Source organism: Phytophthora sojae, assembly GCF_000149755.1.
Source record: "Phytophthora sojae unplaced genomic scaffold PHYSOscaffold_3, whole genome shotgun sequence".
In the NCBI taxonomy this organism is placed as follows: domain Eukaryota; phylum Oomycota; class Peronosporomycetes; order Peronosporales; family Peronosporaceae; genus Phytophthora; species Phytophthora sojae.
The window spans coordinates 3,197,493-3,218,636 of record NW_009258117.1 but is presented as its reverse complement, the minus strand read 5'-3'; the positions used below and the strand labels follow the sequence as shown (position 1 = coordinate 3,218,636).

The following is a 21,144-nucleotide window of genomic DNA, read 5'->3' as shown; positions in this document are numbered from 1 at the left end:
GATGCAAGAGAGTAAAGTGCAAGTCGACTGAATTTGATTTACTGTAACCCGCCCACGCATCGGTGGTGCGGGCGCCCTACAGCTCTCTCGGCTTTAAATACTGGGATCCGTCGCGGCGGCTGCTGCGACGAGAAGCGTTGGCGGATGGGGACGACTAAGCAGGACACGGCACGGCGCGGTGCGGCTGGCTCACTGCGGGACGACACGACATGGCCGCGGTGAAGCGGCGCTTGATACAAACACGATGGGGTTTGTGGCGCGCTCGGAGGCGCTCAGCGCGTGGGCTCGTAGAGCTGCTGCAGCCGCTGACGGAAGAGGTGGCGGTCGGCGAGCCGCAGGTTCAGCCGCTGCTGCTCCTCCACGAGCGAGCTGCGCACGACCGTGAGCTCTGCGTACAGGTCCTGCGGCGAGATGCGGCGCTGGCCGTCGCGAAAGGCCTCGGCGGAGTGCTCGTTGCGCTGCTGCCAGCGCGCCAGCACGGCGGCGAACTCGCCCTCGAGCTGCGCCACCTCCTCGCGCAGGCTCTTGAGCGCCTCGCGCTTCTTGTAGTAGCAGCGCTTGACGAAGAGGCGGTTCTTGGCCTGCTTCTCCTCGTTGGAGAGGCGCTTGGTCGGGGTCACCTTGGCGCCGCTGCTGCGCTTCTTGAGCTTTCGGGCGGGGCTGGGCTTGCTCAGCTCGGAGCAGGAGGGCGAGGACGAGGCCGTGGAGGACAGCGGCGTGTGCTGCTCGACGCCCATGTCGTCCATGTCGAAGAAGTCGAGCGAGATGGAGAGCGGCTGCACCGAGGGCGGCATGGCAGGCACGGAGAAGGCGGTGGGCGCGACGGCGGTCGTAATGGTTGCTGGTGGGGGGAGGAACCGGTCGTGTGAAGGGGCAGGTTGAAGCGGGCGGCGGGAGGAAGGCGCTTGTTGTCGTAGCGAGCGAATCCGAGAATGACTTTCTCGCTTTCTCTCCGCTCGAGCTCGAGCTCGAGATCAAGCAGCGCCCGGATCACGCATCGCGCCCGCCTCGAGAAGAGGCAGCGCGGAGCATTTTCACCACCTTCGGGTTCGGAAGGGTGCGGCGGGATCGAAAGTTAAGACGCTGGCGCGCGGCCCGCTTAAGTGCGAGGAATAAGATAGCGCCCAGTTTCTGCGCCGCTCGAGTCCAAAGAGTGGCACGTAGTCCGGTTCAACCTGCAACGAGGCCGATGCGCGACTCGCTCTCGCTCGCCCCAAAGTCTCCGAAGAAGGCGCGTCGTCGGCGGTGGTGGCTGTCAGCGCTGAGTACTTTGGCGTCAATGCGCGCGTTTGGTCCAGCGCCATGGCGGACTCCGCTCGCCGAGGAGCTGCAGCACGGCGTGGCGGCTTCGGTGTGCGTCCAAGCGGACGGACATCCGCCAGCGAGGCTATTGCACCCGCGACACCACCGAAGCCACTGCGCCTGTCCGCGATCAGCAGCAGCAAAGAGCATGCGATGCATAGCGCACGCCACGCACGCGCCGGCCGTAACTCGCACTTCAACGCCCCGAGCGGTGAGTGCTTGCTTGCGCTACTGTGCTGACGAGTAGTTGCCCTCCCTTCTTATTCGGGTGGGACTCCGCTTTCGTGGCGCGAGCGCACTCTCCGGCGGGCACCAAGCTCGAACGCATCGTTTGTGTGCCGCTCGAGCCGATGCTCGAGCAAAAGGGCCCACGTTGCGTCCAGCGGCGCTCGCGCGCGTTGCACTTTCAAATCGGGCCCGCTGACGCACGCCGCCGAACAGGATGCGATAGGCCTGGGGCCTTCCCCGATCGCTCTTTTTCGAGCAACAAGACGCTCACGGCGCTCCTCGGCTCGCCTCGACCGCACGACCCGCAAAAAACGCGCCGCGCTAGGCATTCGTTTATCGAAAGCGCACAGGACAGCCCCGCGTTACTGCCGCGGCGACGACAGAGTGGCCAAGCGCCACGCGGGCCATGGCGGCTTCTGCGTGCTTAGCGGTAGCCAGCGACGTCGGTCTCTCTGGCGCGCACGAGCGCAGACTTGCAGTGCGGGCTCTGGCCTCGGCGCCCCTGATATCCGCATTCACTTTACCGAATCGTCTCCTCTGGAACTGGCGTGGAAGCGTTGAAGCAGTCGCGAGCTACATATACGCGTTGCACTCGTCGGACTAGTCGTCGCAGTCGCCATCCTAGATACCAGCGGTTTAAATTTGCGGTTCTGCTGCTACTGCTGCCTGAGTATACATGCATGTTTAACGTTCAAGGCAGGGGGTCTTGTGAGTTAGGGGGTAAGCGACCGAGGTAGGCGACTGGGATGGCTGCGCAAGACCCGTCCGTCCCCACCGAAGTAGCATGGCAGGTATCGTGTTCTGTGTGCATTGGGTCCAAATGATACTTGTCGTGACAAAGGTTGCTGCTGCTTCCGACAAGCGATGGCTTCGCGAAGCGCTTGTAGCGGTCCCCACCGAACCGAGCCGTGGCCGGTCGGTCGGTTGATTGTTTGGAGCTGATACGTTCGCTGTCGCTTGGAGTCTTGTATGATGGCGTTTTGCAGTCCATAACAAGATGTGTCTGCCGTCTTGAAGCGAGTGATGGCGTGTCTTGGCAACAAATGAGTCGCGTGGGCAGCAACATTCCGTTAGTCGCGCCAGGTCCTGTACTTATCGATCGGTGTCTGCACAAAGCAGCTCGCACCGCCACATCGAAATAAATCGTGGGTTGTCCGGCTTACTACAGTTTCACGACTCGCGTGGCGAATGGCAAGATTCCGGCGCCGAATCTAACGCTGTTAAAGTGTCGGGAGGAATACCCTTCCTGCCCGCGTGTCTCGGTGCCAAATGATCCTTGCAAGCAGGCTGCCAACCAGCCACCGACCGGGTCAGGCGACTCAATCCATTCCATCTGACCTGGCACATGTAGCTGCGACTCATTTCTGAAGCGCCGAATTGTTATGTGGTTGGTGGTTTTCACATCAGCGCAGGGATCACGCGCGCGAGCTATTTCTGAGACGAACTTCAAGTTGAAGCACAACACTCATGACATTCACTCTGGAACAACGGCACACACGATGGCTACACGCCGACTATCTGTCCCAACGCATATCAACACACATATACTCCGTTGTATGTGAAGATCGTCCTCTCATGCTCAGGTCCACGATTCCTTTGTTGGCAGCGCTTTGACCTGCTTCAGGTCCAATGCGGTCCGTTTATAGTGTCCCTTTATGGAAACATTAGAGGCCCTGTAGGTCACTTTCAGTCGGACACCCAATGATAACTTGAGATTTCTATGGTCGCGGTTCAGTCCCACACGCGCCGAACCTGAAGGAGCAATTGGCACAGTGACGCAGTTCTGCATGGCGTCACGCTCGACGCGACGGAGCGCCGCCCCAGCGCGAGCCCCTCAGTCCAAAATGGCCGCGAGCGCGTCTTCCTCCCCGACGTCCGCCTCGGAGGCGGTCGAGGCCGCGCGCAAACGCAAGCAGCGCGAGCTCGTCAAGCGCTCGTACTACCAGAAGCTGGTGCTGTACCATCCTCGCCCTCCCTCCCTCTCTTGGGAGTTTCGTGTGCTAATTCCCCGTTGCTCCGTGTGTTGTAGGAAGTGCTGAAGGAGCTGCGGCAGCAGGAACAGGCGCTGGCGTCGCACCACTCGGCGCTGCTGCGATACGTGCAGTCTCGACCCGCAGTCGTGACGGTGGGCGGCCCGACTGCGTCTGTGCAGCTAGCGTACAACAAGTACGTGCAAGCCACGAGCGAGAAAGAGCGGCAGGCGAAGGAAAATACGACGCTGCGGCGCATCCACAACGAGCACGTGATGTTCCAGAAGAAGCTGGCGGCTGCTAGCGCCGCGGAGGAGCGCGAGCGACGCCGGGACCGGCAGCTCGGTCGAGAGGAGCCGTCGAAGGAGCCCGAGTCGGACTCGGACGCCTCGAGCGAGAAGCAGAGTAGAGCAGTGGAGATGAAGCCGGTGACAGCCGACGCGTGCTTCGAAGTGATCCGAGTCGCGTACGCGAACGTGTGCAACTTCCGGTCGAGTCGAGAGCTCTACACGTCCAAGCAGCAGGTTCTGGGCTGGACGCATCGCTATCGTCTGGAAGGAGAGAACCTGCAGTACTCGATTTGTAAGTTCTTCTCGGGAATGGACGCTCAAGAGATGTCGGATCGTGGCTGGGCCATTATGACAACGGAAAGCTCGTACAAGGCGCTGCACTCGCGCGGGATGACGTCCAATCTCCATGACATCCAAACGGTGAACGAAGACAACCGCGTGTTATGTCGAGAACTGCAGCGTCCGGATCAAAATACTGTCATGAGGACGCTGTTCCTGTCGTCTCGCTTCCAGACTGCAGAGGGTTATATGACAATCTACCGCGCCCTGGACCACGAAAAGCTCGGCTTCACTGGGGCTAACCTCCCCAAAACGGAGGATAAATCTAGGGTGGACACGCTCGACTCCAGGCCACCTGAACCGCGCGTTGTCTGGCTGGATATGTTTGCGTGGACGTCGTTCGAGAACCGCAGCGACGGCTCCGGGGTGGAGTTTCAATTCGGCGGCGAGATGAAGCACTTTTCAGCTGACAACGCCAAGTTTTGGATGATGGAGGTGCTGCTGATGGCACTTCGCTGGGAGAGCCGCGCGGTGGCTCCCCTCATTACCTTGCAGGGCTGAACATCACTAGCTCGAGCGAGGTAGGTCGGTAAGAGGCACTCTTCGGACCCCTAGGAAACACACAAACAGTCAATATTTAATCTGCTTTACCTACCTTCCTGCCATCCACAATTTTGAATCACTCGGCTGTGAGCGTGAACTGCGAGCCCACAGCCATGCTCTCCCATCGCACAGCGACGAACAACACCTCGCGCAGCCAGAGTGTGGTGGTGGTGGCGCCGCCGAAGTGGAACAAGCACTTCTTGGGCTGGTCTGGTACGTTGTAGAACAGCACCCAAATGTACTTATCGACCCACGTCTCGGTCGACAACACTTCGAGCGTCGCGTCCGGATCCACGCGGACTTCCGGCTCGCCGCCGACATCCACCTCTTCGAAGTGCACGAGGTCCTTGTCAATAGACCGAAAGAGTAGAAGATACCCCTCTGCAATTTGCCGTCTCGCGAGCAAGAAGACCGTTTTAACTGCCCGGGAGCTATCTGCCGGGTGTGCTATGCGTCTGTAAAACAGGATCGTGTCGGCGTCGACGTGCTGCAGAAAGTGAAACTGCACGTCCAGCGCCGAGCCGTAGATCTTGGGGAACTCCTGAGTGTCGGAGAAGATTGACCAGCTTCGCTGCAGGAGGTCGCGCGGCGCGAGGGCGAACTCCTTCTGCAGCGCGAACTTGAGCGTGCGTCCCTGGACCTCGCGCTGGTCGGTCCAGCCGAACACTCGGGCCCCGGTACTGAGCTTCGCCGGGCTGCGCGCGAAGCGCAGCACGTCGCTTGTGGCGTCGTCGATCACTTTCGCGTACGCCGCGGTCGGCAGCGGGCGAATGTGGAACCGGCGCGAGGAGGACACACCCGGCAGCGGCACTTTGGCAGCCTCGGAGGCGTCCAGCAACTGGCCCATGCGGCTCTCGAGCTTCATGTGGTAGGCGTTGAGCTGGTACAGCCGGTCATTCTCGTGCTGGTACCATGTCTTGAGCTCCGTGGCTTGCAAGTACTTCTGCATGGTCGGCGTCTGAGCGGCAACGGAGCTGGAACTGGCGTTAGCGTTGGCGGCGGAGGCGGTGTTCTCGTCGTTCTGCTGGGCGTTGCCGCTCTCGGACAACAACAAGGCCGCGTACTGCTTGTCCAGCGTCTCCAGCTCGCGTCGCAGGTTCTCCAGCGTCGTCTGCAGCGCCATGAACGAACTCTCACTCGGTCAGCAGGAATGACGGGCATCGGAAAACAAATGGAGACGCACGCACGTACGAGCTTCTTCTTGTAGGACTTTTTCACGTACTCGCGGTGCTTGAGGCGCTTGCGCTCCGAGAGCTTGGCGGCCGCCGTGGCGGCGCTGTCCTGCATTGCCGACATGTGAAGTACGGGGCGCTGAACTCCTGCGAGCTTTTTCGCGTACTCGCTGCAAATCCTGACGTGCACTCGAGAAAGAGCTCATCTTAACGCAAATTTCACAGTACGAAACGCAACATTCATGTTGAATTATTAAGCACGCAAGTTGAAGTGACGATCTTCTCGTCTAGGCGCCGGTCTGGCTGGAGGCCACGCTCGCGATGATGCTCGACGAGAGACTCGCGGACGAGCACTGCTGCAGGCGGCGGGCGCGCACCAGCAGCACGTTGTACGCGACGCCGTTGACGATGGCCTCGCAGTCCGGCAAGTCCAGCGCGACGACGACGGGGGTCAGCGCCTGGCAGGCGGCGCTGGAGCACATCGCAGCGAGCTGTGCCGTCGTCGGTGGGGCCGCGAAGGGAAGCGCCACGCCGACGTCCGACGAGCACGCGGAGTAGTTCGCGTTGGTGTACAGCGGCTGCAGCGCCTCGGCGAGCTCGGTCGAGTTGCAGACGGCGGCATTGGTCGTGGCGGGGGAGAGATGAGCGAGGAGGCCGACGACGAAGACGGCGGGCGTGAAGGTCTGCATCTTGAAAAGAGGAGAAGGAGGAGGGAGATTGGTTCGTGGCGCTGTGCAAAATGGAGAATGGTCTCCCTCCGTCGTGCTCAGTACTGCCGAGCTGCACTCCGCATTTCCTGCGCGCACAGCGAACAAATCTCCTCCACCCTATGAACCTAGCCTTTGAGGCGCGCGTCTCGAGCAATTATCTAGTCGACAGGGAGTTCTACCACTCGGGTCAGATCGGTATCCTGGCAGCAGGCACTGCGTTCATGCTGCAGCCTGGCCCGATCTGGATAAACCACCTATGTGAAATGCAGCACGAATCGCGCCCCCGTGTTCTTGGCGCTGTGAACGTGTTGCTCGATATCCTCGCGTGTGCCGACATATTAGCTCTCGTCCAACACTCGCGCTCTCTCTGGCTGCGCGACGTGACGCTAAGCAAGACTCGCCTTCGTTGCTTCATCCACGGACGCCTGCTGTCAAACTGACCGTGCCAGTAGTCACCAGCGTGTGGCACACGCTGATGACTACACGCCGCGTGCTCGCCAAATGAGATACCCTCCATGCGTGCATGCAGCTGCAGCAGTATTGCAGGTACCCGGTAAACAAGCCGTGCTCCACAATCACCACACGCTGCCTATGGAAAATGTGATATCGCTGAAGAAGCTGATCCCAGCAGCCGGCAGCCCAAGGCTTGGGCCAAGCGACTTGGACTCACAACTTGGCCAACGAAAAGATCGAGGGGATGCGGCGACCAAACAGTACGAGGCTTCGCGCTGAGTTCTTGCTGACCTGCACCCTGCGAGTACTGTGCGCGCACATTCGCCTCGCTCACTCTACTTTCTAGTCCTAGAGTTCAGGCGAGTTCAACTTGGCGACCTCTTCTTTTCACTATGATCCAACCCCTTCTGACGATCGCTCATCTCAGCGTGAACCCAGTCGTCACTTTCGCTTTCGCTTTCGACTCGGCAGTCATGCAGCTGGGCCGCGCAACGGAGCCCGAGCTCGAGCCGCTGGCTGCTGCGGGCCAGCAGAGCGCCCAGTCCAGCGGCGACGACCCCGTGCTGCGCGACTTCCTGGCCTTCGTGGACACGTTCCCGGCCGACTGCGACCAACTGCTGGTGGACGAGAGCAACAGCCATGCAAACGAACAAAGTCAGATCGAGTTGCTCGACGACGGGGAAGGCAATAATACTGTTGGAACGCCCGCAGCAAGCGGCCCTGCTGATACTGCACCTCACCAGTCGAAAGAGCAGCGGCGGCGCGAGGCCTCCCGCCTCAAGGACCGGAACAAGTACCTTAGGAAAAAGGCTAGTAACGGCATCCTCGATGATACATGACGAGCAATACATGTAGTATACGTCTGTGACTGACCTCCATGGTGCTTGACCGTTGTTGATGCAGGAGAGGATCCCCAAGCTCCGGGCTGAAGTGGAGCAGCTCACCAAGATGCTCACGGAGTACGAGAACGGTGGCGGCGGAACACTTCAAGTTCAACAAGTATCCTCGAGCTCGTCGCTGTCGGAGAAGGAGCAGCAGCTCGTGCAGATCGCGCGGCAGAAGAACGAGCTGCTGGTGGAGAACGCCCAGCTCCGCAAGCAGTTCCATCGGGCCACAGCCTTCGCTACCAGCCTCCAGCAGATGCTCAATAACGAGCACAAGCTGTACCTCGCCAACTCGTCCTACTTCCTCGTGCTCAAGCCGCTCACGCCCCCTGACTGCCAGCGGGAGTTGAGGCGGTCCCTGAACGTGATCATACCGTGCTACGGCGTGGCCAAGAACGTCAACCGTAGTCGCGAGATCTGCGGCTGGAACGAGACGCGCCTGACCGAGCGGTCCGACTTCCACAACGTGAAGTCGAAACTAATACGAGGCAAGTCCGCGCGATTCGTCTTCAACCAGACCTGGGAGCTCTTCATGGACCCGTTCCGGACCCAGAAGCTCTTCGCCCCGATCATGGACGTCAGGTGCCGCCTCGTGCAGCGCGTGGACGACGACAACGCTCTCTTCTGCTACGACCACGCTGCGTCTCGCGTCTTGTCCGAGAAGACGGACCTTCCCTCCGTGAGCACTATGGCTCTGGTGACCCGGGTCTCCACTGAGAGTGGCTACCTCATCATCACTCGTGGATTGCGGCGCGGGAGTGTCGAGGTCCAGGACGTCCTTCGGGCGGCGTCATCGGACCGCAGAAGCGAGATCTGGCTGGAAACACTGACCTGGTACGGTTGGTTGATTTCACAGTTCGTATAGGTGATATCCATGGATGAGGAGCTAACGTGTGTGTTTGTTGCTGTGAATACACAGGATTCACTTCCAGCAGCGTGGTCCAGATTGTGAAGTGACGATTGGCGGGGTAACCCCGGCGCTCCGGCAGAGCTCCTACTTCTGGATGGTCGAGTGCATTCAACTGGCGCTGCGGTGGGAGATGACCGTGTTTGGGCCGCGGTTTCGAGCCACCTAGCGAGAAAAACACGGCAACACCACGTCTGGAGCAGCGCGTGTAAAGTGGAAAACAATTTGATAGGACAGCCAGCCCCAGGCCGTTAGTTAGAAGTGCAAGTGACAGCGTGAAATTCGCGCCGTGAATCAGTTCCGCAAACGAGGTCCAACCGGGCAACTCTCTCATCGATCACTTCTCCAAACGATAGCATTCAACAAGGGCTGAAATGCATGACGCAAGGCATACTGTTGTTCGTACGAACGAAATATCTTGCAATATTGCTCCGATCATCGTTGCAGGACTTTGGGATCAAGCGCCACGCTATAAGCGAGGCCTAGCGTCGCAGAAGTGTTTAGCGGAGTTCAGGAGCACCAATCCAAGAACGTACATGTACGAGCTAATCCAAAGCTGGGGGCTGCAAACTCATCTTGTCGCGGAACTCCAAAAGCTGCCAAGTGGTGTCCTTGCCTACATTTCAGGCTGTGCGAGACCGGGGATGCTGCACGCTGGAGGCTGGCTTCCACAACCAATAGCCCCGCGCTGTGCTCCTCCGCCATGTAAATGATAAATATTGAGGCACATTGTGCTTCTCACTGGCTCGGTCACACAGCAGCCACGGCCTGCGGAAGTGTGAAGATTGGGCGAGCCACAATATATTCGCCCGGTTCACCTTCGCCGACGATCTGACCTGGGCTCCAAGGCATACTCTCCACCTGATGCTCGCCGCCTTCCAGTTCATCAGGAACAACCACCACCACCGCAGGCGAGGCTGCTGCAGTTCCATCCACCAAAGCCGGCCCAACGTCGCGGAGAATAATCACCGGCATCTCCACCTTGACGCTCTTGCTGAGCATGAAGCGACACTTGACCTCGAGTCGGTACTGCCATCGCACGAACGCGGCGCTGTTGGTGGGGGCCACGGGCCGGCCGCTCACATCGTCAATAAGCGGCAAGTACAGCATCTCGTCCAGCAGCTGACCCGCAGCCACGCCGGGGAAATCTTGTGTGCACACGACGCGCGTGCCCGTGCTCGGTCGGCGGTTGGGCAGCTGGACAGTCAAGTCCTCGTAGAGCAGCACCGAGATGGTCTGCATATCTCGCGTCGAGTAGTTGCTGATGCGCGCCTGCACCGACAGCGTCGAGCCGGAGATGTGGACGTCGCTGTCCAAGCACGCCGAGACTTCGCAGGCGCCTCTGGACTTCATCAGGCTCAGCAAGCGCACCTCGTCCGACGACGATTGCTGCAGCGAGCGCACGGGGTGACACAGCGACGGTCGGTGCACTGCAAGGTCGAGCGAGGTCTCGAGGTCTGCCGCCAGTTTGCCCAGCACGCTCAAACGCGCCTTGATCGTGTACGCGACGCTGGCGTTCACCTCGCGCATGGCCCCGGCGAAGCCCTCCGCTACCCGGAACACGGGCGGCAGGGCGTCGTCCAAGTGGTAGCGGAAGCGGAACCTGTATTCGCCGGGCTCAAAGGCGCTGGGCATGGACTCCACGAGTTGGATCCGGTCGCTCAGGAACGCGCCGCGCATGTTGCAGCTTGAGAGCGCGTGGTTGGCGCCTTCCGACCACGTGATGGTCTCCGCGCCCAGCACGTGCATTGAGAACGCTGCGGCAGAAATGCACCACGACCCAAGGTGAGCTCTTCGTGGATCGACGCGATGGTGGACTGCAAGGACGAACTCACTCACCTCCGCACTCCATGGGCCGAGTCACACGCAGCACCAGTTGGCCTTGCACGACGTCGCCCGCGGCGTAGCTCTCGCGGTGCAGCTTCACGCGGACGCTGCCCTTGACGCCGATGCCCAGACGCTTGGCCACCTTCCCCATTGTCTTCTGCTCCACGCGACGCGAGGCACTTTCAGTTGTGACCTGCAATCGCCCCCATGTCGCGCACTGTAGTGGCGCGGATCTCGCGCGCAAGTCGCTCCTGCTGGCCAGTCAAGCGGAGCTCATCGCCCGCGAGTGTACGCAGCCCCCGCTCGTTGGCTGGAACTGAAGCGCGCTCGTGCTAGAGACGCGCGAGGCAAAGCTGGAGATGAGGGGCTTCCCTCGGCCTGTTTGCCTAGGAAAGAGGTGCTTTGGAGTCCAAAGTTTGGACTCCAATGGAGAAGACCGCCTGGAAGGCGCCCGCGCGCTTTTATCTGCCGCTTGTCGCTCTCCTTGAGCGTGGTTGAAGTGGGGGCCGACGACGATCAGGACGATCCTGCGTCAGCTATTCAACCAGAGCACCATGACTCGAGGTGTCGAAGAATTCGAGCCTTCCAGCGATAACCTCACATGAAGGCCTGATGTCGAACACCGCTAGTGTCGAAATACTAATGCAACGCGTTGCCATTTCACTGAAGATGAACGCAACTCGCGCGTGGCAAAGCTGAGCGTCGCTCTGCGATCGTTGCAGTTCAAAAGCCACGCCTTCGCGCGCGGCTGCATTACCCACCGGTTTACTGCTACACTACATCGCGCCATTGCCAGTTGGGCTCGGTGCTCCACGTTGGCACCTCGCCTCGTCCCTAATATATAATGATTCCTTCCATCGAGCAGATACGCCACCACAACGAACGATCTAGTCAAGGCTCGTGGGCGACCGGACCGAGTTCATGGAGCTCCGCGAACTCCTCGAGCTCCTTCCGTCACTCGCCGACTTTCTCCTGGGCGCAGCAGCGACAGCCACCGCCTGCATCACCTCCACGTCCACATCGGACGGCGACGCAGCAGCTGCCGCGACCGTAGTAGCGACTGCCGGCATGACAGCGGCCGTCGGCGCGTAGGAAGACTGCAGCACCAGCTTCCGCAAGATTTCCACCGGGAAGTCCACGGAGACGCTGCGACAGAGTCGGAATTGGCACTTGATGACCAGGCGGTACTTGGTGGACAAGAAGTGCGACTCGATCGCCGCCGACACCGGCCGCGAGGGGGACGTTTTGGTCACGAGCGGCAAGTCCAGCACCTGTTCGAGCGTCTTGCCGGCCTGGACACCGGGGAAGTCCTGTCGGCTGACGCACATGGACCCTTCCGACTTCTGGTTGGACGTGCCCAAGTCCACCGTCACGTCCTCATAGAGCATCATGGACAGTTTGTTCATGTCCTTCGAGGTGTCGTTGCGGACAGTCGTCTGCGCCAGCAGCGTGTCCCCCGCGACGTGGACGTTGCTGGGCAGCTGCGCGGACACGGAGCACGTGCCCTTCTTCATGAGCCGCAGCATGTGAACCTCGGCCGACGCCGACTTCTCCAACGAGCGGACGGGCTGACCGATCGGCGGCTGCTGCACCACGAAGGGCTTCTTGGCCTCCATGTCGGCCGAGAACTTGCCCTTGACCGTCATGACGGCGGTGGCCGAGTAGCTCAGCGACGCGTCGATGCGGCACATGACGCCGGCGTCGCGCCCCGAGATGTGGAACGAGTTGGGCAGCGTGTCGGCCAGTTGGACGCAGATCGGGTAAACGTACTCGCCGGGCTGGCACGACTGCTGGTCGGCGCTGAGCACGATCTGGTAGCAATAATAATAATAATATCGGGGAGGAAACAGTTAGGCACTCTCGCCTCTTAACTCCAGCGTAGTGCAGTGCTCACCTCTTCGTCCAGATGCAGGTGTTCCCGCAGGTACACGGCTGCAGCTTGGCCGCCGCCCTCAGTCCACGTGAGCAGCTCCTTGCCGCGGATGCGCAGCACCAGCGCTGCAGATTGCAGGGAACTAGCGTTAGAATACTGCTAGCTGGCGGTTAAGATCAAAATGCCACTCACAGGTGAAGTCGAGCGGCTCGGTGACGCTAAGCACGACGCTGCCGTGCAGCACGTCGCCGGCGAGGTAGTGCGAGCGGTCGAGCGCCACGTTGAGGCTGCCCTTCACGCCGAGTCCGAGAGCTTTTGCCATCTTGCCCATGCTTCAGCTGTCGAGTATCAAGTCTGTAGAGGTTGAGCGTGTTGTGGTGCGCTGCTGCTGGGCAAATTGTCGAGTGAGAGACCGTGTAGCTGCACGGCAGCTTGAAGGCACTCTGCCGCTGGTTCGACCAATGGGAAGCCAGGACGCAGGGTGGGAACTTCCCTGAACATTTTTCTGTACATAGCCACGGTTGGCGAGCTTCAATGAGCAAGCAAGTCTCGCGCGTCCGCCGGTGCGGAGCTTGTGGAGCCTGGCGTGATGAGGCCTGCAGCGGACACAGCTTCGCCTCCTGCTGGCAACAGCTCGTCGGCAACTCGTCTTCCAGAATCGTAAAGACAGAGCCCACCGAAAGGAACAGCACCACCAACACAAGCAGCTAAATGCAGCCGGCAGATTTGCACAACTGCGCCGATCATGACTTTTTTTCCTATTTTTCGTCGAGATGCGCCGCTACCTACTGTAGCAGTCCACTAGAGTGAGCTGCGACTCGCCCAGCCGGCCAAAGCTAATGGCGATAGCGTGAGCTGCGACTCGCACAATGGTTTTCATTCGAAGCGTGTCGTCATGCTCTCCAGCCGAAAGCTGCTAAACTGCGATTTCTGCGTGGCCCACTTCAAGGAAACTCCATACTGAAATCAAGACAGTTTTGATGCAGGTCAGAAAAATGGTCAGAAAATCAGTAGAGCTATCGTGCCCGTCTGTAAATCATCCAGCCTTATACGTGAATTCAGTGACTCTTAAGTCGGGGGCGACAGTTGTTGTTATCGTTACAGTCTCAGCGGGCGCGCTATCCAAATTGAAGCTCAAGCACAAAAAGAGGCTGCTGCAAAAAATGCGCCGAGATCGCTACTTCTGAAGTTGAACACCAGCAGACTCTGGCCCAGAGCTGCTTGGCGTCGTCGTGCAGTGCTCCACGAGCCCTTGCCTTCGCTTGCAGGACAAACCTGCGAGCCTGCCTCGTGACGTTACCTCCGTCGCATCAACTCCACCGGCTAGCTCCTGACGTTGCGCTACGTTGAACCCTTCGAGCGAGAGATCGTCGTTTTCGACGCTCGCCACTGAAGCCACTCGTGCGCGCTCGTCTACAGGATGACGAGCCCCAATTCGGACTTGACGGCGCTGTTGCTGCCGGGCGGAATGCACTCCACGGCCAGGCGATGTCTGCGCTCGACGAAACTAGAGCTGAACGTGCGCTCGAGCGACGGCGCCCCCTCCGGCCCGACCGCGAGCTCCATCGCGAGTTCGAAAGGCGCCGCGCCCGCCTTGACCTGGAATCGCCGCTCGCACAGCAGCCGACTGCCCTCGCTGCGCTTGGACGGCGCCACCGTGATGTTAATGTCCTCATAAAGCCTCAGAAACGCGGCAAAGGACTCGCCACCACCGCCGGATCGGGAGTTCACGCGGCACCGCACCCGTACCGTTTCAGCTGCACGGAAGGCTGGCTTTTCCAGCGAGGCCGAGATAAAAGGATCATTACCCTGCGGCGATACGCCTGGCTGCGCTGCATGCACGAGAGCTGGAGCAGGTGCCACTTCAAGGCCCAGGAGCGGTCTGGCGGGCAGAACCGCCTCCTGAAGAATGATCTCCTGCTGTGCCTCAACCACGACCCCCTGATTGGCGTTCAAGTACACGTGGAAGACGTATCCGAGCTGAGCGTGGACGCCGTTCATGATGCCAACGGGGCGTGGGTAGTTCAGCTGGAAGGTGGCCGGCAGCGTGCTGTGGAGTTGGTAGACGACCGGGAAAATGTACTCGCCCGGACCGTACATCCTGGGGTTGGCCACTATCATCTGCGATACCGAGGACAACAGTCAGAAAAACTCGTACGTTCCAGCGTGGACGCATTGACTGCGCGTATAATACCTTATCGTTCAAGAACTCGTTCTGCTGGCTGTAGACTTCGCCACCCACTGCGCGGCGTGTGGACTTCTCCGCCCACGTGATTTTCTCCTCGCCGCGTATAAACCCAATGATGCCTGGACAGTGAAGACAGCAACTGGGTGAGCTCTGCAGCGGTGGGCTTTCAGACGAGTTTTCCTCTTACCGTTGCAGTGTACAGGCTCGACAACACACAAGAACACGTTGGCTTGGAGAATATCTCCCGCATGATAGGTATCACGGTCCAGCGCCACTCGCAGGGTCCACTTCACATTACCGCTCCTCGCATTGCGCAGCACGGTGTGGGTGTACGCCATCGCAATCGCAGTCGAACTGTGGCTTGCATAACGACACTTTGAATTTGTACCAAGGCGATACTATAATGGGCACCCAACTTCCGTCCTACGAATCTGATCGTCTAAACCTCGACAAAACCTCAATCGCACTGAAATCGAGGACGCAAATACCAACAAAAGCAGCAGTCTGTGGTGGAAGGCAAATACATGTAATAGGAAAGCATTGCCGGCGTGAAATGGTGCAACACTGTAGCAACAGCATCTCTGCAGAGGTTTCCCGTTGATGATTTTGGAGAGGAGAGGAGGAAAGGCAGCGGCATGGCGGCGTGATCAACTCGAGGTGTGACGCTCGACTTCAACGAGAGCTGGACCACTACAGAGAGCACATCGCCTTTCCAGTGTTCTTGCTCGAAAGGAAAAATGCGAACAAACACAGAGATCTGTCCGACTAACCTGAAGAACAGTGTTGGGAAGTGCATCTGCCATTGCGAGCAGGGATATCACTCGTGGTTCTTCATGTCCCGCTGGCTACGACTTCAGGGAGAAGGCACGAGTATCGGCCAGCTGACAGAGTCAACGACGCTACATGTATCCTGGTGGTCTCCTTCATCACGTTGTAGCGTTACGACTCGACATCGAAAGTTGTCACTTGTCTGGTGACATGACCGATGATTCAGTTCAGGCCCCTAGTGGCGATTACAGGCAACGAACACGGCGACACGGATCGACCCCCTCGCTCTCGCTACCCTAGCTTCTTCCATGGGACCCCCATCGCGCTCTCCACTCCACCGAGCAATGTGCTCTGCTGAGCTCCTGCCAGAAGCCCGCAGCAACGTCGAGCGAGCCCGTGACATCCCACAACCGAACGCTCGCCTGGTCTATTTGCCCATTCGCAATTAACTTCGCACATCTTACGCACAGCTCCGATCCGTTTGGTGTTCGCACGGATCGGGGCAGGGCAGGCAGGAGGTAGGCATGCTCTCTGGGCTCACTTCCACTTTCACTCTCGGCCCCCGCCCCGACACGAGAGAGAAGTACCAGACACCACCTCCACCGCCATGAAGTTCTTCGTGCCGCTCGTCGTGGGCACCGTCGCCTTCCTCTCCTCGCAGGTGGACGCCAACGGTGTGTGCTACGACCCCAATCACGGCACGGGCATGAGCGCGTCGTCGGTGCAGGCCGACATGCAGACTATCGCTGGCCACGGCTTCGACAGCGTGCGCACCTTCATCTCCAAGTTCGGCAACACGGAACTGGGCCCGATCATCGCTGCGGCCGGCCTCAAGGCCATGCTGGGCGTGCCGTACCCGCAGAGCGACTACCAGGAGCAGATGGCCGCCGCCATCAAGGCCGCGCAGGCCGGCGGCGTCTATGCCATCATGGTGGGCAACGAGAACCTTGCGGGTGCCTCGAGCGTCCCGGGCGACATGATCAGCGTCATCCAGCAGATCAAGTCGCAGGTGCCCAGCGGCGTGCTGGTCGGCACGGTGCAGCGCAACACGGAGGTGATCAACTACCAGTCCGTCTCGGGCTGGTCGGAGCTCGTCTCGGCCTGCGACCTGCTCGGCGTGAACGCGCACCCGTTCTTCAGCCCCAACACGGTCGCCGACAACGCCATCCAGGTGCTCAACAACCAGTGGCAGACCATGGTGGCCACCTTCGGCAGCAAGCTCATTCTGACCGAGACCGGCTGGCCCTCGAGCGGCTCGCTCATGGGCAACTTCGGTAGCGTCGAGGGCGCCGATACGTTCTACAACGCGTACCAGCAGTGGAGCAGCTCCATGGGCGAGAAGTTCTACTTCCAGATGTTCGACACGCCCTACCGGAGCGAGGAGTTCGAGAAGACCTTCGGCGTCGTGACGGCCGATGCGCAGGACAAGTTCGGCATCTCGGTGCAGGTGTCGGTCTCCGTCGGCCAGACGAACAAGCAGCAGCAGCAACAGACTCCGTCCACGGAGGTTCCCTTTACTGAAGCGCCGACCAACCAGCAGCAGACACCGAGCACTGACGCCCCCGCGCAGCAGCAGCAACAACAAACGCCCAGCACTGACGCCCCAACGTACCAGCAACAGACGCCTAGCACTGACGCCCCAACCTACCAGCAGCAGACGCCTAGCACTGATGCCCCAACGTATCAGCAACAGACCCCGGAGACGCAGGCGCCAACGCTTCCTCCTTCGACGGAAGCTCCCACGTTGCCGCCGACGGAGGCCCCGACTGCCGCGCCCACTCCTGAAGCCACGCCGGCGCCAACGGAGACGCCCGCCGTCTACCAGAACTCGGGATCGGCTGACCACAACACCACCTCGGGATCGAACGAGGCCCAGATCGGCTCGGCCTCGACTTCGGGCTCTGTCTCGAACAGCGGCGACGAGGCTGGCATCGCTGGCAGCAGCTCGAACTCGACTTCGAGCGGTGACGAGGCTGGCGTTGTTGGCGGCAGCTTGGCCTCGACGAAGTCTCCCAAGTCCTCGGAGACCGAGCAGGAGCAACACGAACAGCAGCAGCAACAGGAGGAGGACCAGACGACGACGTCGAAGGCGGGTGAAACCGAGCAGCAGCAGTCCGAGCAAACCCAGCAGCAGATCTCGGCCCAGCAGCAGGACGAGACGCAGCAGGCCAACACGCAGAGTGACGGCGGCGCCGCCTCGAACACCGTTGTGTTCGGTGTTGCAGGAGCTGCCTGCGCGGCTTTGGTGGCCTTTGGCGTCATCTACCAGGCTCGCAAGCGTGCCGCCGGTCTCGAGGGCGCTGGAGGCAACCGCGACGGCCTCGCGGTCACGCCGTTGGACAACCGTTGCGCGCTGTAAGCAGCTTCATTTGATGCACTCCACCTCAATGCAAACAAGTTTTGGGAGCTCCTTTATAAAGTACTACAACTGTCTCCACCCGCTTTGTCTTCTTCGCTTCATACCATGGACCGCTTTGTCATCATCTCATGCATTTGATCTTCACCTGCTGCAGCCGCTGCACGCGCGGGCTCAAGCGTGCTGTTCTGGTGGACGATGGTCACGGGGAACTCCAAGCTCACGCTGGGGCTCATCAAGAAGGTGGAGCGCACTTCAACGCGATAACTCCAGCTGACAAAGCGCGAAGAGGTCGATGGACGCATGGAACAGCCCGTTAGCCACTCGACCAGGTGCAGGGACACCGTCCTGTCCGCGGACTCGCCTGCCATGACCCCCGAGAACTCGCCCTCGCACAGGCAGGTTGAAGTCCGCGTATCGCCTCCTCGCTTGTGGTGCAGCACGAGGTCCTCGTACAGACGCAGCGACAGCGCGCGAACGTTCATTTTGGAGAGGTTGAACACGGAGCACCGCACCGTGAGCATCTCCCGTGGCGTGTACACGTCCCGATCCATCGAGGCCGAGAGCTGGCAGCTCCCCTTCCGGAACATTGTCATCATCCAGATTTCGGTGCTCGTGGAGCGCTCCAAGGGACGAACGATTCGAGCGGTGGGGACGGGAACAATGAAAAGCTCTCGCTTGGTCTCCAAGTCGGCCCTGAACGCGCCTTGGACGGGTTGACTGGCCTTCAGTTCGTACTTCACTTGGGCTCGAATGTTCCGCATGCGGCCGGCACTTCGGTTCGACAGTTGAAAACTCCCTGGCAGTGTCGGCTGCAGCTGGTAGCTGAATGGGAACACGTACTCTCCAGGAAGGAAAGCTTCTCGGTGGCATGAAATCCCCAGCTCGTCGTGTAAGATCGCACTCTCGTCGGAGTGGCGCGTTCTGCCTTCGCCGTGCTGCCTGATCCATGTGATGGTCTCCACCCCACTGATGATCAACATCAGATCTATCGGCATCGAATTCACGACATAACTTTCAATGTTCAATAAGAAGAAAACTGCGTACTGTGAACTACAGATAATAATACCTACCGCCGCTGCAACGGATTTCTTCCTCGACCGAAAGGAAAATTGTTCCCTGAACGAGATCACCAGCTTGGTACTTGTCGCGCTCGAGTTCCAGTCGTAGGCGGCCCTTAACGCCTACGCCCAAGACCTGCGCCAGTTTTCCCATTATCTTCGGAGCAAAATCGTGAATGATGTTGAGCTGCCAGAAGTGTCGAGCCGAAATGGGTGCGAGAATCCTAGGTTTGTGAAGCCAACTAGAAAGTTGAAGTGGGCAAATCCCCAGTAGATTTCCTAGTCAGCAGTGACCAAGACCCCCCGCAGAGTTAGCTCTCAGAAGTGAAGCTGACAATTCTCAAGGAGGACTACAAATTTATTACTACGTAGTATTTGGGTTGTTCGATTCAATAAGAGGTTGAAGCTTAGTGCACATCGACAACGAAGGCAGTCAGAGAGCCTTCGTCTTGGCGTCCACCGCTTGCTCTGCCGCTGACTCTGTCGCTGACTCTGTCAATGTCGGGGCCAAGATCGTCACTGGGATCTCAATGTGCACGTTCGGGCTCATGCGGAACTTGCAGCGAACTTCGACGTGGTGTCTCGTCGTGACTAAACTCGAGGCCATCGGAGGGAGAACGGCATACCTCTCGGAGCGTCCGACCAAGTCAAGCGAGTACGCCTGGTCGATGGTCGTGGCCCCAGCTGCCACGCCCGGGAATTCCTTCTTGGCGAGGCAGGTCTGCGCCTTGATCTCGCCGTGGTCGCTGTTCGCTCGGATGACAAGATCCTCTACGAGACGCACCAACACCGCCTTGACGTCCATACTCGAGCCGTTGACTACCGAGGCTCGGACCTGCAGCGTCTCGCCAGCAACGAAGACGTCGCGCTCCAGAGAGCCCGATACTTCACAGTTGCCTTGGCGGATGAGACCCAGCAGCTTGGCGTATTGGGCAGTGGCGTCCGTCCGAGGTTGCACAAGCTGCGCGGTTTGCGCGGGCTTGATGACCAGCGGGCGCTCCGCCTTGAGGTCGGCACTGAACGCGCCCTTCACCGGCAAGCGCAGCTTCAGCTCGTACTTCACCGCCGCGTCGATGTCACAAATCTCGCCCGCGTGGCGACGGTCAACGTGAAAGCTCCCCGGAAGTGCGGGGCCTAGCTGGTAGGTGAATGGGAAGACGTACTCCCCAGGCGCGAAGGCCTCGCGGCCGTCACACAACGTCACGCGGTCGGCCATTAGCTTGTTGGTTTGCTTGCGTGGTATGGCCGCTTCCCCGTAGACTTCGTTGTACTTGACGTACTCCTCGCCATTCACCTCCAGCACCAGTGCTGCGTGTTGCACAAGACACTTGGTGAGTGCGACCACGAAACTTTAGAGTAGGAATGTATAGCTGGCTGCTCTACGTTCTTTGCTCTTGATCTCATCAGAGACGGACAGGTAGACGGTGCCGGTGATGACGTCTCCAGGATGGTAGGTGCCTCGGTCGAGCTCGATACGCAGGCTGCCTTTCGAGCCCACACCCAAAGCCTTGGACAGTCTCCCCATGGGTCGCAGAGTGGAGCTTGTCGCGGTCGATGCAAATGTTAAAATGACGTCAAGCGCAATGACTTCAGCGGTCGAGGAGTGAGACGCAAGCGGCGGATTTTCTCCTGGATAATGGGCGCCTGTATCCCGTGCTCGCAGTCACTAGCGCATCGTGCTTGAAAACAAGACAAAAGCGTGACGATTTCGAAGTGTTTTGCTGGCTTCAACACGTGAAGTGTTCATTGCTCAGCTCGAAATGGACCCAAAAAAACGACCCGCGATATCCACTGCCTTTTTGGGTTGCTATTTATTGCATGATTTACAATTCCCATGACCGCCAGTATTCATGTGGAGCTCTCCTGGCTCATATTTGCATACAGTAGCATCGGCCTGGTGTGCTCATTTCGGTCTTCTCAAGGATCTCTTTACCTGGCAAGCAAAGCACTGAAAGGACTATCCGGATACCGTACTGCACCCCCGTTCACGATCTTTTGAGCTTCGTGGGGCAACAGCAACTGGTTAGCCGGGGGGGGGGGGGGGCTTCCGTTGACGATGCGGTGGTTGATGCGACGAAAAGCGAACGAATCAACCGTCATAGTGTGAAAATTTGCATGCGTTTGGAGTCTAACGCCAAATGGCAGGATAAGCTCGCCATGCTGGCGAGCTTTGTGGACGCGGACCTGCGTGTAAGTTTGAGCTTACCATGCATGACTGTCAGCTTACCATACACCCGAATGACCGTCAACCAAGGAAGACGAAAATTATATTT

The 21,144-nt window shown here is 59.4% G+C and overlaps 11 protein-coding genes across 11 annotated transcripts; 3 read left to right on the top strand and 8 right to left on the bottom strand.

Moving 5' to 3' along the window:
• Positions 1–272: 272 nt before the first annotated feature.
• Positions 273–794, bottom strand: PHYSODRAFT_489104 (hypothetical protein; the record flags this gene model as incomplete). The annotated part of the gene is made up of 1 exon (XM_009524672.1): positions 273–794. The coding sequence occupies one exon, from the start codon at positions 792–794 to the stop codon at positions 273–275; it is 522 nt and encodes a 173-aa protein (XP_009522967.1).
• Positions 795–3,919: 3,125 nt separating this feature from the next.
• PHYSODRAFT_491647 (hypothetical protein) lies at positions 3,920–4,630 on the top strand (the record flags this gene model as incomplete). The annotated part of the gene is made up of 1 exon (XM_009524671.1): positions 3,920–4,630. The coding sequence occupies one exon, from the start codon at positions 3,920–3,922 to the stop codon at positions 4,628–4,630; it is 711 nt and encodes a 236-aa protein (XP_009522966.1).
• A 118-nt stretch (positions 4,631–4,748) lies between these two features.
• On the bottom strand, positions 4,749–5,959 carry PHYSODRAFT_491033 (hypothetical protein; the record flags this gene model as incomplete). Its single annotated transcript, XM_009524670.1, has 2 exons — positions 4,749–5,576; positions 5,864–5,959. The coding sequence occupies 2 exons, from the start codon at positions 5,957–5,959 to the stop codon at positions 4,749–4,751; spliced, it is 924 nt and encodes a 307-aa protein (XP_009522965.1).
• A 172-nt stretch (positions 5,960–6,131) lies between these two features.
• SOL12 (elicitin) lies at positions 6,132–6,533 on the bottom strand (the record flags this gene model as incomplete). Its single annotated transcript, XM_009524669.1, has 1 exon — positions 6,132–6,533. The coding sequence occupies one exon, from the start codon at positions 6,531–6,533 to the stop codon at positions 6,132–6,134; it is 402 nt and encodes a 133-aa protein (XP_009522964.1).
• A 211-nt stretch (positions 6,534–6,744) lies between these two features.
• Positions 6,745–9,668, top strand: PHYSODRAFT_285391 (hypothetical protein). The gene has a single exon (XM_009524668.1). The coding sequence runs from the start codon at positions 7,905–7,907 to the stop codon at positions 8,754–8,756; it is 852 nt and encodes a 283-aa protein (XP_009522963.1). The 5' UTR covers positions 6,745–7,904; the 3' UTR covers positions 8,757–9,668.
• Positions 9,645–10,776, bottom strand: PHYSODRAFT_428227 (hypothetical protein; the record flags this gene model as incomplete). Its single annotated transcript, XM_009524667.1, has 2 exons — positions 9,645–10,555; positions 10,638–10,776. Coding segments are annotated over 2 exons (1,050 nt in total), but the record flags the coding sequence as incomplete, so codon positions are not given.
• Positions 10,777–11,263: 487 nt separating this feature from the next.
• PHYSODRAFT_359882 (hypothetical protein) lies at positions 11,264–12,829 on the bottom strand (the record flags this gene model as incomplete). The annotated part of the gene is made up of 3 exons (XM_009524666.1): positions 11,264–12,436; positions 12,520–12,623; positions 12,691–12,829. 3 exons carry the CDS (start codon positions 12,827–12,829, stop codon positions 11,513–11,515), a joined length of 1,167 nt encoding a protein of 388 aa, XP_009522961.1. The 3' UTR covers positions 11,264–11,512.
• Positions 12,830–13,581: 752 nt separating this feature from the next.
• Positions 13,582–15,024, bottom strand: PHYSODRAFT_345424 (hypothetical protein; the record flags this gene model as incomplete). The annotated part of the gene is made up of 3 exons (XM_009524665.1): positions 13,582–14,619; positions 14,693–14,805; positions 14,874–15,024. 3 exons carry the CDS (start codon positions 15,022–15,024, stop codon positions 13,912–13,914), a joined length of 972 nt encoding a protein of 323 aa, XP_009522960.1. The 3' UTR covers positions 13,582–13,911.
• A 1,037-nt stretch (positions 15,025–16,061) lies between these two features.
• PHYSODRAFT_497435 (glycoside hydrolase family 17-like protein) lies at positions 16,062–17,813 on the top strand (the record flags this gene model as incomplete). The annotated part of the gene is made up of 2 exons (XM_009524664.1): positions 16,062–17,432; positions 17,520–17,813. The coding sequence occupies 2 exons, from the start codon at positions 16,062–16,064 to the stop codon at positions 17,811–17,813; spliced, it is 1,665 nt and encodes a 554-aa protein (XP_009522959.1).
• Positions 17,814–17,876: 63 nt separating this feature from the next.
• PHYSODRAFT_328375 (hypothetical protein) lies at positions 17,877–19,025 on the bottom strand (the record flags this gene model as incomplete). Its single annotated transcript, XM_009524663.1, has 3 exons — positions 17,877–17,926; positions 17,959–18,798; positions 18,884–19,025. The coding sequence occupies 3 exons, from the start codon at positions 19,023–19,025 to the stop codon at positions 17,877–17,879; spliced, it is 1,032 nt and encodes a 343-aa protein (XP_009522958.1).
• A 279-nt stretch (positions 19,026–19,304) lies between these two features.
• PHYSODRAFT_345423 (hypothetical protein) lies at positions 19,305–20,422 on the bottom strand (the record flags this gene model as incomplete). The annotated part of the gene is made up of 2 exons (XM_009524662.1): positions 20,255–20,422; positions 19,305–20,179 (listed from the first exon to the last, which is right to left on the bottom strand). Exons 1-2 carry the CDS (start codon positions 20,394–20,396, stop codon positions 19,305–19,307), a joined length of 1,017 nt encoding a protein of 338 aa, XP_009522957.1. The 5' UTR covers positions 20,397–20,422.
• Positions 20,423–21,144: the final 722 nt, after the last annotated feature.

Coding starts and splice junctions, on each gene's coding strand:
- PHYSODRAFT_285391 (XM_009524668.1), top strand. CDS start 7,905: ATGCAGGAGAGGATCCCCAAGCTCCGGGCTGAAGTGGAGCAGCTCACC.